This window comes from Pseudonaja textilis, chromosome 7, assembly GCF_049901715.1.
Source record: "Pseudonaja textilis isolate UNSWEBS1 chromosome 7, rPseTex1.2, whole genome shotgun sequence".
Classification (NCBI taxonomy): Eukaryota; Metazoa; Chordata; class Lepidosauria; order Squamata; family Elapidae; genus Pseudonaja; species Pseudonaja textilis.
In genome coordinates, this window is record NC_141996.1 from 56,421,302 (window position 1) to 56,435,235 (window position 13,934).

A 13,934-nucleotide genomic window follows, 5' to 3' on the forward strand; every position below is an offset into this window, starting at 1 on the left:
TCCAGTGAGATTAAGGGTACCCACATCAGGAGCCAAAGGGGAAATGCTGGCCTTGTTAGACTCGGTGCACAAGGTGTGTAATCAGCTCGGAGGCAGTGGAGAAAATGGGCTAAAACATGGTAATGAAATATGTAGATTTTTAGAATATAAAGAATATATAAAGATGTATTATTTTTATCATAATCACAATATAATTATACAATAGATTTGGGGTGATAATATGAATTGTCATAAAATAAACCAATTAAAATATGGATTATCTTGCAAAATATGAATGAATAATAGTATAGTCGAATGTTTGATTAATAATGATATCAATGTATTTAGGAATATTTGATAGATAATATGAGAACATATACAAGTAATTGTAAGTGATGACTATGAAGTGGATGCACAAAACAATTTGTAAACCAACTGACACACTGTATGTACATATGTGGAAGATGGCTTGGTGTTTTTATGTTGTGTTTGTTTATGTTTGTCTAAAAAATAAAAAATAAACCTTTTTCAAAAAAAAAATTCCTTGTAAGCTTTGATGAAACAATGCAAATTTTTATTTATTGCATATATATTCATTATTCCCAGCATACCTCTTTTCCAAGTTTATCTATTGTTCTCCAGAAATAGATGTAATCCAAATATATGAAAGGGTTCCACGTGGAAGGAAAGATATCATACATAGAATAGGAATATCCCTAAAAGAGAAAAAATAAACAAGATATAACCAAATTGTTGATTCTTTCTTCTCATATTAATCTTAAGTTTCCATATGTAATAATTTTGTAATTATAGTGATTGCAGTCAAATGTCTATTAGAAATATATTCAGTAGCATTGTACATGCAAATCTAGAAATGAATCTAACACATAGATACTAAAAAATGAAATGCAGATCTTGACTTCTTCATTACCTTTCTTTTCAAGATTGAGAAATACAAATATAAGCTAAAGCGCAAAGTAAAATTTCAACATTAGCTTCACATTTTTCTTTTACTGCTGCCCTTGTAATTCATTTAATTATAATTTACTTTTATCTGTATTGGAGAGAAATACATACATTGAAAAAGGAGCATTGAACCCTCATGCAGTTGTTATAGGAATTAAAATAAGTGTGTGGCTCTTTGAATGTTACTATTGCTTCAGAAAAATCAGGGCGTTGATTTTGTTGGATGTATATGATCAGACATATATTTACATTATAGATGGTGCAGTTCATCACCTCTACTAGGGAATTGGAGGGCAAAGCCTTCCTACATCTGCTGTTGAATAGAAAAGAGCAAAGGAGTAAACAAATATACAAATGGCTTGAGACAGAATTGCTGAAAAGCAAAACAGAGTTCTTGTTGAGGATTAGCCAGTTGGATAAGACAAGGTGCTTTTCTGATGTAGATTCTGTAAATTTTGTAAAACCTAAGCAGTATTTTTCTTTCTATTTTTTCTTTCTATACGTTCCAGTTAATTCTCTTTATCTCCATCTATTTTTCCTCTATTCTTCCTCTTTTCTCTTCTCTTTCCTTTTTGGATCCTTCCTTCCTTCCTTCCTTCCTTCCTTCCTTCCTTCCTTCCTTCCTTCCTTCCTTCCTTCCTTCCTTCCCTTATTCTTTGAAACAAAGGCAGTGTTGGGAGCTGCTTCGCTCATGTGTTTAAAACCCTTTAAAGAGTGGTCTGTACCACACTGGAAAACATTATGACAGCCATTCCAGCATCCTTCTCAGCCAGCAGAGAAACGTATATGCTAACCAGGGAAGTCAACAAATATTACATAAACAAGCAACAAAAATCCATTTCCCTTTGCTATATGTCTTCAGATTTTTTATAGTGTTAAAAAATTGAATATCTAACATTTTATAGATTCTCATTCAATTCATGTTGTTCATATATGAACACTTTCCTTCTGAGTCAACTGCATGCAGGAACCTTTTTATTGGTAGAACCTTTCATTTAAAGAAGCTTGGTCACTTTAAGATGTTCATCCACTAAAATAAGCAGAAACCAATACTATTATCATAAACAAGTCTGCTGATTATATTTTTTAGATCATAATCAATTTAAACAATTGTGTTATCTATCATGTTGCAGTAAGTAGGTGTACTGTATCTGGCCTGCAAACACCTGGAAGAATTGGTCTTCAAATGGTCTTCTGGATTTTTACAACCTGGATACAAGAGCTGCAATTTAGTCCTTCTTTCTTTTATTTTATTTCACAAATAAATCTATGAGTCCCAATCCATAGTGGGACGATGTATACAGGATGTCTTAGACTCTGATTATGGTTGCTGTGGAGGGACATTAACCATGCAACAGAAATCCAAAATCACAACTATTAAAATATAAAGTTTTATAAGAAATGTATATATTTTAACATAGTTTCTTTTGTTAAAACATCAGTGCAACCCTTCCACATGGTTTATTATCATTCTGCATCACACAAAGCTAAATATGGCGTGCAATTGGAATAAATAAAGTCTAGCCTAGGACCTAAATCCCCCACAACATAATCTAATCAATTATATATTGTATGTTTCCAGAAGTAATCAGAGCAAATGGGATTCTCACCTTTGTATGTAGGAGGGTAGCCTCACGTACATTCACTTTATAAGTTTCTATGCCAAGTTCTTTAGCCAGTCGCAAAATCCGATTCTGTGTAGGTCCCACATAGGATCCACCAACATCGACATACTTCACTTGCTGGTTCTGTCAAAACAAGAAAAATCATCAGCAATAATAATAGAGGTTCCAATCACAGGAACAAAAATACTCACATTCATTATAAAAAGATAGCTGAAATTTACATTGGAGTCTTTAAGATGTGGCCTATGTTCTATATCAGAGGTGTCGAACTCAAGGCCCGCAGGCTGGATTCGGCCAGTTTAGATCTGGCCTGTGAGGTTGTCCTGGAAATAACAAAGGACCAGCCCGCAATACCTCTGCTAGCCAAAACGGGGCACAGGGGGCCTCGTGCAGCCTTCCGTGCCATGTTTTGGCTGGTAGTGGTGCAGGAGGCCATCCAGGAAAAAGGGTGTGGGAGGATTGCACCAGCCCCCATCCCACACAGTTTTGCCTGGCAGAGTGCTACAGGAGATTGTCCAGGCCAAAAATGGGGCGGGGGGGGGCATGTGAGCCCCCTCATGCTGTGTTTTGGCTGGCAGAGTGATTTCTTCTTCACTTTATCAGCATCTGCCAACTAGAACTAGGTACCCTCCAAGATCTGGATGGCCCTTCACCCAGGTCTTTAATTAGAGTGAGCGAGTCCCCTCCTATCACTCAGTTTGTCATCTTTTATCTTAATCTTTTACCTGTGATTGATTTAATTGTATTTTTTATTGATTTGAGCCACCCAAGATCATTGGGAATTGGGTGGTATATAAATATTGTAAATTATTACTCATATTAAATCATCCTCTAGGGCTGTGTCAGAGGTAGCAGCAAAGATTGATAGACTGTTGGAGAAACAGTTTTTAGAGACATCTGGAGAAATTGTCAGTTCATTTATGTTCTGCTCCTATAGAAAAGAGTCAAGCCTCATAGCAGCTGGGGATCCTACATGTCTTTAATCTCTATATTATGGAATTGAGACTATTTGTGCAAGAAAGTAGATCTCCCTTTTTCTGGAATAGCTGTTTTGAATGCAAAGGGAAAAGGTGCATCTTGAGCCTGTGTCAAATACCTACCATAGCCATGCCCCCTACCACACACCTCCACACACATACACACACAGCCCTCTGAGGTCAAACACAACCCTGATGTGGCCCTCAATGAAATCAAATTTGACACCCCTGTTCTATATTATTAAAGTAACTTAAACATACAGTTAAATGCCCCTCAGTTCTGCTGTACCACCTCACTGTGATGGGCATGCTCCTTGGAAGGAGTAGTGAAGACAACTGACAATATATTCCAAGTAGGGTCACCCAAGGCATGAAGGACACTCTGCCTGCCTACCAAAGGTAAGTAGGGACCTATATAAGGCAGCAGCAATATAGGAAGATGCTGGAGGCAGTCAATTATGTTAGTGACAGTGGCACCAAATCATACTGTATGGGATAAGATAATGGTAAAACACTCCCATATTTTTACTGAGGAAATCTGTCAGAGTATATTCATGAACTGGAATAGAGCATGGTAATAAGGTCAACCAATGAATATGCATAGCAACTAAGTCAGCCAATGTCTTGCTCGCCTGCTGAACTAAAATGAAACTGATGTCTGTTTCTCTGCTGAAGCTGAGTTGCTGTTCTGCTCTGAACCTGTAACATGTCTGCTTCTGTTTAAATTTGCTCCATGTTGGAGAAATCTACAACTGGTATTGTAAAATTTTCTTTATATGTTTATAAAGAAGTTAAATGAAGCTTCAGTCATCTCTGTTTATTTTTCTGGTGCCGAATTTACGCTGCAATACTCTGAACAGGTTATGGGCCCAGCCAGCACAGAAGCACAGAAAAAGACTGAATTGTAATTAAATTGAGAGACTACCTGTTTTAAAAATAAGAAACAAGGCAAGAGGCTTTGCAGGATGGCTGAAAAAATTAAAGAGAGCTCTCTACCTCTTTTGGGTCAGAAGAACTATATTATTTGGGCTGCAAAAATGGAATGTTTCCTAAAAGCTAAAGAGCTTTGGAATATTGTTGAAAATCCACCCCAGGCACCATTGAATGCTGTAAAGTTAGTTCTTCCTTTTGTTCAATTGTACAGTTTTTTGTTATCACTTTGTTTTTTCTTTATTAATTTTTAACGCTGCCACCTTTCCATATTATTCTATTTCTTTCATCAAGATAGGTGTCGTTTCCAGGGGATCTTCCACTATAAAGGCCATATCGTCAGCAAATGCTTGAAGTTTGTACTCCTGTTTTTTAACTTTTAACCCCCTGATCTCTTGATTTTGTCGGATTTGTACCAGTAGTGTCTCTTCTGCTAATATATAAAGGGGTAGCCAAGGGGCATCCTTGTCTTACACCCTTATTTATCCTTATATAATATTTTTTTATAATATTTTAGTGTTTTCCCCATTTATTAATATTTTTGCAGTTTGGGTATTATATATTATTTTAATGAATCCTAAAAAAATATCACCAAATTTCATGCCTGTCAGTTGTTTCATAAGAAAATTCCAATTAAAATTGTTAAATGCCTTCTGAGCATCTAAAAACATCAGTGCCATTGCTTTAGTTGTGTATACTTCATAGAATCCTAAAACATCCATAATTATTCTTGTATTAGTCTTCATTTGTCTATATGGCAGAAACCCATTCTGGTCAGTAATAATAATCCTACATAATATTTTCTTTAATCTTTCTGCCAATTTTGTGGCCAAAATCTTGTAATCTACATTTAAAAGTGATATTGGCCTATAATTTTGAAATTTTTGTGGGTCTGATTGCTCTTTGTGAATAAGGGTTATATATGCTTCAGTCCATGACTTTGGTATATTAGCACTCTCCAAGGCTTCATTATATAGGTCTATCATTAATTCCTCCAATAACTCTTGAAACTCCTTACAGAATTCAAACGGAATTCCATCCCGGCCCAGGGTTTTATTTAGTTTTGGGGCTCCAATTACCTTTCTAATTTCTTCTGTGGATATTTTATTATTTAAAATACATTTCTCTTCATCCATAATTTCCGGTAAAATTTTTTCCTTCAAATATTGATTAATAAGTTCTTCTGGTACTTCTTCTTGATTGTATAGATTTGTAAAAAAGTCCTTGGCAATATCTTTCTTTTCCTTAGCCTGAGTACATACTATCCCTTAGCCTGAGTACATACTATCCCTTCTTGGAGAGCTACAATCGTTCTTTTTCCTTGTTTTTATTTTATTTTATGGGCTAACCATCTCCCTAGCTTATTTGCATTTTCAAAATAATTTTGTTTTACTAATTTAACTTTTCAGGCCAGGTCTTTCTGCATACTTAAATTTATCTTATGTTTTACCAAATCTATTTCTTTACTAGTGTTTTGATTATTTGGATCAGTTTGTCTACTTACTTCTAAATCTTTAAGTTTCTCTCTCCACACATTTTGTTGTTGCATTTTTTCTTTATTCTTTTTAATACTATAGCCAATAGTTAAACCTCTCACGTAAGCTTTTGTTGTATCCCAGAGATTTTGAAGGGACATATGCTCTCTCTTGTTTATTTCAAGAAATATTTTCAATTCTTTTTTCACCATTTCAATATATTCGTTATCTTTTAATATACTATTATTAAATGTCCATCTTCCAATCATTCTCTTTCCTATCCACTTAATTTGAATAGGGTTATGATCAGCCCATACATTTGGCAAAATCTCTATATTTTCAATGTTTTCCATTAAGTCTGGGTCCATCCAAATCTGATCTATTCTAGATCAAGAGTGATGGGGATTGGAAAAGAAAGTATATTGCTTTTTAGTTGGGTATAGTTCTCTTCACATATCCTTCAAATTTAATTCCCTCACCATGTTATTAAAAGAAGATGGGAATTGTCTATTATTATTATTATTATTATTATTATTGAACTTTTATAGTCTTTGTCCTTGTCTGAAACAGCATTTAAATCTCCTACAATTACATACATTTGTATATTCAGTTTCTACTATCTTATGATGGAGTTTATTATAAAATTCTTTTTGATTTACATTCGGGGCATATACTGTAACTAACAAAGTCTTTCTCTGGATTAATATTATTTCTATAAATAACATTCTTCCATCATCATCCTTATATACTTGTTTGTGTTGCAGCCAATCTTTTATATATACTACGATACCCCTTTTTCTTTGATTTGAAAGAGCCCAATACATTTTTCCCAAATTAGTATCCTTTAGGAGGTCTGCCTGTTTATCTATGATGTGTACTTCTTGTATACAAGTTATGTCTGCATTTTGTTTTTTAAGTTTTTCAAATGACTGTTTTCTTTTTAATGTTGGGTTTAAACCATTGATATTAACTGAGAGTAAGGTGATTTCTCTGTTTGTGTTACTGTCTGTGTAGAGCGTTTTTTGTTTCTTTCCTTGTTCTGGGTTCTCTTGTACTTAGGCTGTTGTCCTCATCTTCTCTAAGTTTCTGAGTTTCTGACTGTGGTGCAAGTTCTTTCTCTTTGGAGAGTTGTTCTTCCTGACTTCTTGTATTTAAATCTTCTCCCCTTTCACGTTCTTCCTCAGGTCCCAGATATTGTTCGCGAAATTGATGTGCTTTCTCTATTGTATCAATTTTATATTTTTTATCCTGCCATGCTACTAGGAGCTCTTCTGGGGTGAGCCATCTGAACGATATACCATTCTTAATTAACTGAGATGACAAAAACTGCTAGCCCCTTCTTTCATCCCTAACTCTTCTAAGTATTTGCTTCAATGTTACCACTTCATGATCTTTATATATCAGTGGCTCGCCTCTGGTCTTGCCATATAACATATCTCATATCGCCTTTCTCGCGAATCTGATGTGGATTTCTCGGGGTAGTCTATGTCTTCGGGTGTAATGGGTATATACTCTGTAGACCTCATCGATGTCATTCTCAATTTCTTGTTTGTCTTTCTGTAGAGCTATTGCTATCATATTTGCCATTATTTCACGTAAATCTTCCTTTTTATCTTCAACAACATTCTGAAATCTCAAATAAAATGATGCTTTTTCTAATTCTATATGCACCATGGAGTCCCAAAGTTCACAATATAAGACTTTCAAATTTTGTTTCAATTCCTCTAATCTCTTTTCCACCACCTCAGTTCTGGCCTCTACTGAGTTTAATTTTTGTTCATTTTTTGTCATTGTCTCCTGCATGTTTCCGATTTTGCTATCCAAATTTTGTATCTCGTTCTTCATTCCTCCTATTTCCGTTCACATTTCTAATTTCATGTCTTCGTGATTCCTTGCTATCAGTTCATGGGTTTTTACCATTATTTCCTGCATCATGGCAAGTGTTGACTGTACTGCCTGCAAACTTTGGCTGGAACTTGTCTTTTCTGCCAATAACATTGCGTCAATCGATCTCTGTCCCAGAGGTGAAGATGTCACTGTTGTAGGTTTCTTCCCTGATTTTACATTTGTAGTTATTGTTGCCATTTTAACTATTTGTAAAAGCTCTCTCCAATCCACCATCAACTATCCAAGTAGAGTTATATTGTCTTCTCCTTTAAATACAGTATACGTATTTATACATATATTGTTAAATAAGAGTTTTCTATTATAGATAGTCCCAGACAGTTCTTATTTCTATTTCTTAACTGGTCAAATATTCTAAGGTTTAGAGAGTTAAATATTAATCCAATATATATTTAGTTAATCCACTATAAATACAAGTAAATAGATACCAGTATGCTTAACCAGAAAACACCAAACCTATATAATCACGTAATGTAAATAGTTAAAGCACCCAGCTCATTAATATTTTTAAATATACGATTTTATCTATTTCCTTATGGATATATATTTAATCAAAGTAAGTAAGTCTCATTTCTTTTTTTTTCCCCCTTAGATTTCTTATATAGTACTTTTAAACAAAAATTGATTGGTATAATTTATCAGTAAAACAATAAGATGAAAATAATGATACTATATAATTATTCTTTGACCATCTAATTCATATGCTTATAGAATCACTTTCCAACAGTTATGCAATTAATCCAAAAAGTTCAATCAGTATTAAGCAATATTCTGTAAACAAATTTCTAGTATATTTACCTCTATCAAATTAGTTTTCTACCAACGTCACTTAAATAGGTTTGTATCTTACCAATATCTATTAAATCAGATCCAGAGATACTTTTTTTGTTAATTGTCTTACAACAGCTCTTAATTCAAAATGTCCTCATTCCAAGTTGCACAGTCACTTTTTCCGTTTGTGTATTTTCTTGTTGCTCTTTTGTTCTTTTATTCCCGCACAGTCACAGTTTCAGTTATGAACCTTAAATAAATCTTTCTTATTTTGTTGTCAGGATTGTCTATTAATATTTATCAAATTAAAGTTTCTTTTCCCCAGTCCTTTCTTCCGATCTTTCAATGCGCCAAAAGTTCATTCCCAAGTTTTATACTCATAATTGTCCTTTCGTTTTCCTATACCACTTAATCACTTTCACTTCTTTTTCTTTCTTTCCCCACTTCTCAAATAAACGGACAATAAGGTTCTATAGTTCACTTCTCCACTCGCAAAGCAAATGTTATTATCTCACCCTTTGTCTCCTCAGGTTTCACGGTTCCATTAGTCAGCATAAATCTCTGCCGTTGTTTCCATCAGCGCTCCTGTCAAAAACTCAGCCGCTTCACCACACCACTCACTTCGGAGCTTCCTTTACAGTACACACCAATATTCTGAAAATCTTCTTTAAATACGCCTTTCCAGTGCTCAGCCTGCTGTTTCCCTCTTTTCGCTTCTTTTAATCAGCTGGGCTGCTGCATCTCTGGTTCTGATCATCACGGTTGTCATGATCTCCCTCTTCTGCCGTTGGTTTTCAGGGGGTTCTTCTTCCAGTCTCCAGGATCGTGGCACCTCCCCAAGACCTCTGTGTCTTCCCCTTTCTTTTGCCTAACCCTCTGGGGTCCGGCACGCTCCAAAAAGCCACCAACTAGTGAAAATCGGAATCTTTCAGAGCAGCGATCCACTCCTCAGCTCCGCACCAACACAGCGCCCAACTGGAAGTCCTCCAATTGTTAACAATTCTAAATTGTTTTACAGGATGGATGCAGCTGCTGGAGACACAGTAGCCTTGGCAAATGGGAAGAAGGCTAAAGTCATTGGAAGAGGCAGTGTGCAAATTCCATATTTGGAAACAAAGTTTAATGATTTTTATGCGTGCCAGAAATGGAGCATAATTTGCTGAGTGTCCCTAGTTTAGACAAGCAAGGTTTGAGACCACATTTATAAATGGGCAGTGTCTTATAAAGAAAAATGGAATTGTATGTGCAAAGGGCATAAATATGTTACAGGGACAAAAAGTTCAATGTGCACAAACATTTGGCAACGTGGCAAAACATGGTTCATGTGTTCAACTTTTACACAGAAAGTTTGAGCAAAACAGCTTCCGAATTTTGCAGAAGATGGGCCAATTTACAGAAAGTTTAAATTTAAAAGGATGTAAGGCGTATTTGGATTGTGCAGTATGCAAAACATTAAAGTCCAAGGCATTCCCAGTAAGCAAGAGTAGCACAAGGCAAAGAGCTCTAGAGCTGGTACATGCAGATTTGGTGGGCCCAATGCAAGCCAGTTTGGGAGGAGCTAAGTATGCACTTGTCATTGTGGATGACTGTAACAGGTTTGGGTTCTGCTATTTACTAAAGAGTAAAACAGGTGCTACAGAAATTTAAGCAATGGGTAAGCTTTGTAGAAAGAAGGTATAAACAACAGTTATGTCAGCTGCAAACTGACAAGAGGTTCAGAATTCATGTCAACGAATTTTCAACAGTGGTTGGCACAGTTAGGAATAAAACACAGATGCATAAATCTTTACACAGCAACTGAGAATGGTGTTGATGAGAGATGGAATGGAGTCTTGCAAACCATGAAGGACTCACTGCTAGTGAATTCTGCTCTAAGCAGGTCATATTGGGGTAAAGTCATATTGACTGCTAATTATTTAGTTAATAGGTTGTGGAGTTCCTCCATTAATAATACTCCATATGCAATGCTATATGGGAGAAAACCATCTCTAGCACATTTAAGGGTGTTTGGAAGCAATGCGTGGGTGCATATTCCAAAAGCAATTAGAAGAAAGGGGCAACCAAAGGCTAGAAAGCTCAGTTTGTGGGCTATGAGCCAGGTACAAAGACTTATTGTTTTAGCAATGGGAGCAAAAGAGTAGTGTTTAAAAGGTCTGCAAGCTTTGCAGAGCAAAATTGGAACAGAATTGATGCAAATTTGTGAAATGAATCACTTAATGACAGCGATCCACTTAGTGACAGTGTCAGTGTTCAGGGAGGAGAAGCTGAACAAGATATGAAGCAAGAGAGGATTGATACACAGGAGCAGTCAATGCCATGCAGGTCAGAGTGATGGAACAAGGGGATTCCACCTGACAGGTATTCTGTTAGTGAAATTAAAGTGTGTAATGTATGATATGAGCCAAGGAACTACAAAGAAGTATTGACATTACCTAAAATTGAACAAGTAATGTGGAAAGAAGCCATGGACAAGGAAATGAAATCCATAGGAGAACATGAAGTATTCACATCTATTACTTTGTCACTGGGTAGCAAAACTGTAGGATGCAAGTGAGTATACAAGAAAAAGGTACAGCCCAATAATGAGGTACAATATAAAGCAAGGTTAGTGGTAAAGGGGGTTTCACAAATGAAAAATATGCACTATGATGAGGTATTTGCACCAATTGTAAAGAGTGAGAGCATCAGGCTGGCACTAGCATTGGCAGCGGCACATGGCCATAAAGTTTGGCATTTTTGACATAACCACTGCATTTCTCAATGCAGAATTAGAGGGAAAAAATACATGGTTCAAGCACCAAGGTATGAAAGTAAAAAGCCTAGCACAGTATATAAATTAAACAAGCCATTTATGGGCTGAAGCAGTCAGCCAGGAATTGGAATATCTGTTTAGATACTGCATTGATGGGTCTTGGGTTCAAGAGTTGCAAGGCTGATGGTTGCATATACACTGGAAAGTTAAAAGGTGGGGATCAACGCAATTGCGTTGGATAGGTATAAAAAGGAATTCTCCGATATTTGGAGGGAACTGTGAATGTGGGTCTTCAAATACAGGTATCTGAAGAATAGTAAAGGTAATTGAATTTATGTCTATTCCAGTTATGAAGAGAGGAGTGTCAGAGTATATTCATGAACTGGAATAGACCATGGTAACAAGGTCAGCTGATGAATAGGCATCGCAACTAAGTCAGCCAATGAGGACTGTTTGGAAACTGAAACTAGAAGCAACCTAGGCATGGCTCTATATTAAGCTCTGCAGCTCTGAAGCTCTGTTAAGCTCTGAGTCTGTCTATTGAAAATGTAACTGCTTCTCTCCTCTGCTGTGTGTCTTGCTTGTTTGCTGAACTAAAATGAAACTGATGTCTGTTTCTCTACTGAAGTTGAGTTGCTGTTCTGTTCTGAACCTATAACATGTCTGCTTCTGTTTGAGTTTGCTCCCTGTTGGAGAAATCTACAACTGGTATTGTAAAAAAAAATTATGTTTATAAAGAAGTTAAATGAAGCTTCAGTCATCTGTGTTTATTTTTCTGGTGCTGAATTTATGCTGCAATACTCTGAACAAAATCACATAGATGGAAAATATAAAATGCTTAACAATATAGTGCCAGGTAATGGGCCCCTCAGCTGAGATGGTATTCAGTATGCTACTGTGAAATTGCTGAGGATCTTTCAGAGTACTAATAGTGTTTTTGGCATGGCTAGATTAAAGCCCTTGGGACACTGAGTTGCTCAGGTTACAATACAGAATTACAGTTCAGGGAGTCTTCGCTTGCCAATGGTAACTTAAGTCACCAAGTGCTGGCTGTGCCAATTTACAACTGCAGTTCCAACAGTCCTAATTAGCATGGTTAGAAGATTAGCATTTTTTTTCAAAATGTTGCAGATTAAAAATTACAAAACTTAATGATTGGTATTTTTACATTTTTTAAACGATTACTTACTCTAATGGTGAAAGTCCTTCCCCCAACTCTGTCACGAGCTTCTAAAACCACCACACTAAGTCCAGATTCAAACAACAATTTAGCTGCTGACATGCCTAAAACAAAGATGAATTCATTTTAATTGTTATTTGTTTTACTGTCAAGAATATCACCTGAAATATTTCTTAGCAGATAAGCAGTACTTTCAAATGTAATATATCACTAATGTCCAATCTGTGGTAAGCTGAATACATAACAGTGTTTTCCTTATATATTTCATTTTTTTAATCTTTTCAACAGAAATATTTTTACTCTGTTTTTAAAGACAGGTAGTCCTTGTATAGTTACTGGAACTGGCAAATTAATTGTTAAGCAAAACAATTGCTAAGTGAAAGATTACAGTTTTACAATTTTACTTCAGTTTTCCTACGCTTTACAGATTTGCAAAGATCATAAATGCAAGGTCTGTTCACAAGCTTGTTTTTTCATCTTGGTCATAACTGAATGGTCACTAAATGTATCAGTCGATGCCTGTTCAGTGCATTAAATCTGCATACATGTGAACATTTTATTAAAGTATGCATTTATTTAATCAGTTTATCTACTCTCGGCAATTTTCAGGCATTAAAATAGCAATAAATATATTTTAGTTTAACAACAAAATATTGATAACCAATATCAAATTATTATATTATATATATTATATATATTACAGAGAGAGAGAGAGAGAGAGAGAGAGAGAGAGAGAGAGAGAGAGAGAGAGGTTGGGCGTTGGTCTTACCTGACACGCCATTTCTAGTCGAGCTGCGAGGATCATCCAGAGAGTGGGAGGTGCTCCAGTCTGCATCTGTGTAGGCTGAGCTTAATTATTAGGGAACGCTCCGCCCTCTGTCACGTGGTCCCTTGTAGCTTCCCAGTTTATGCGAAGTCGAGAGAGGAGGAAAGTCGTCTAACTCTCTCTAACTAGACCTAAAGTATCATTGGCTGAAACAAGGTTCCCCCGATGGAAAAATTAAAAAGGGTGGGGCTGGATGATCCATGCAGCTCGACTAGAAATGGCGTGTCAGGTAAGACCAACGCCCATTCTCCCTCGAGCTGCTCGGATCATCCAGAGAGTGGGACATACCAAAGCTTGGCTGTCCTACGGGAGGGAATCCGTCTGGGGTGGAAGCTCCCCTGGGTCCTCGATGACCCACTGGAGGACTCGTCTACCAAACGAGGCCTCAGCTGACGCAAAGATGTCAATCTTATAGTGCCTAATGAAAGGGGAGGGGGAAGCCCAGGTGGCGGCCCGACAGATGTCTGAGATTGGAGCCTGGGTGGCCCAGGCCGCAGAGGTGGCCGCACTCCTGGTGGAATGCGCCGTAACCCCACTGGGAACTGGCA

General features: G+C 36.5%; 1 protein-coding gene across 1 annotated transcript in view; it reads right to left on the bottom strand.

Annotated features, from left to right (window-relative positions):
• Positions 1-13,934, bottom strand: part of LOC113444730 (amine oxidase [flavin-containing] A-like) — a 65,324-nt gene that overhangs the window by 32,925 nt on the left and 18,465 nt on the right. Inside the window, exons 2-4 of the mRNA XM_026713591.2 lie at positions 12,570-12,664; positions 2,556-2,693; positions 591-695 (exon numbers count right to left, since the gene is read on the bottom strand). Coding sequence (XP_026569376.1) covers positions 591-695; positions 2,556-2,693; positions 12,570-12,664 — 338 coding nt within the window. The remainder of the gene's footprint in view (positions 1-590; positions 696-2,555; positions 2,694-12,569; positions 12,665-13,934) is intronic.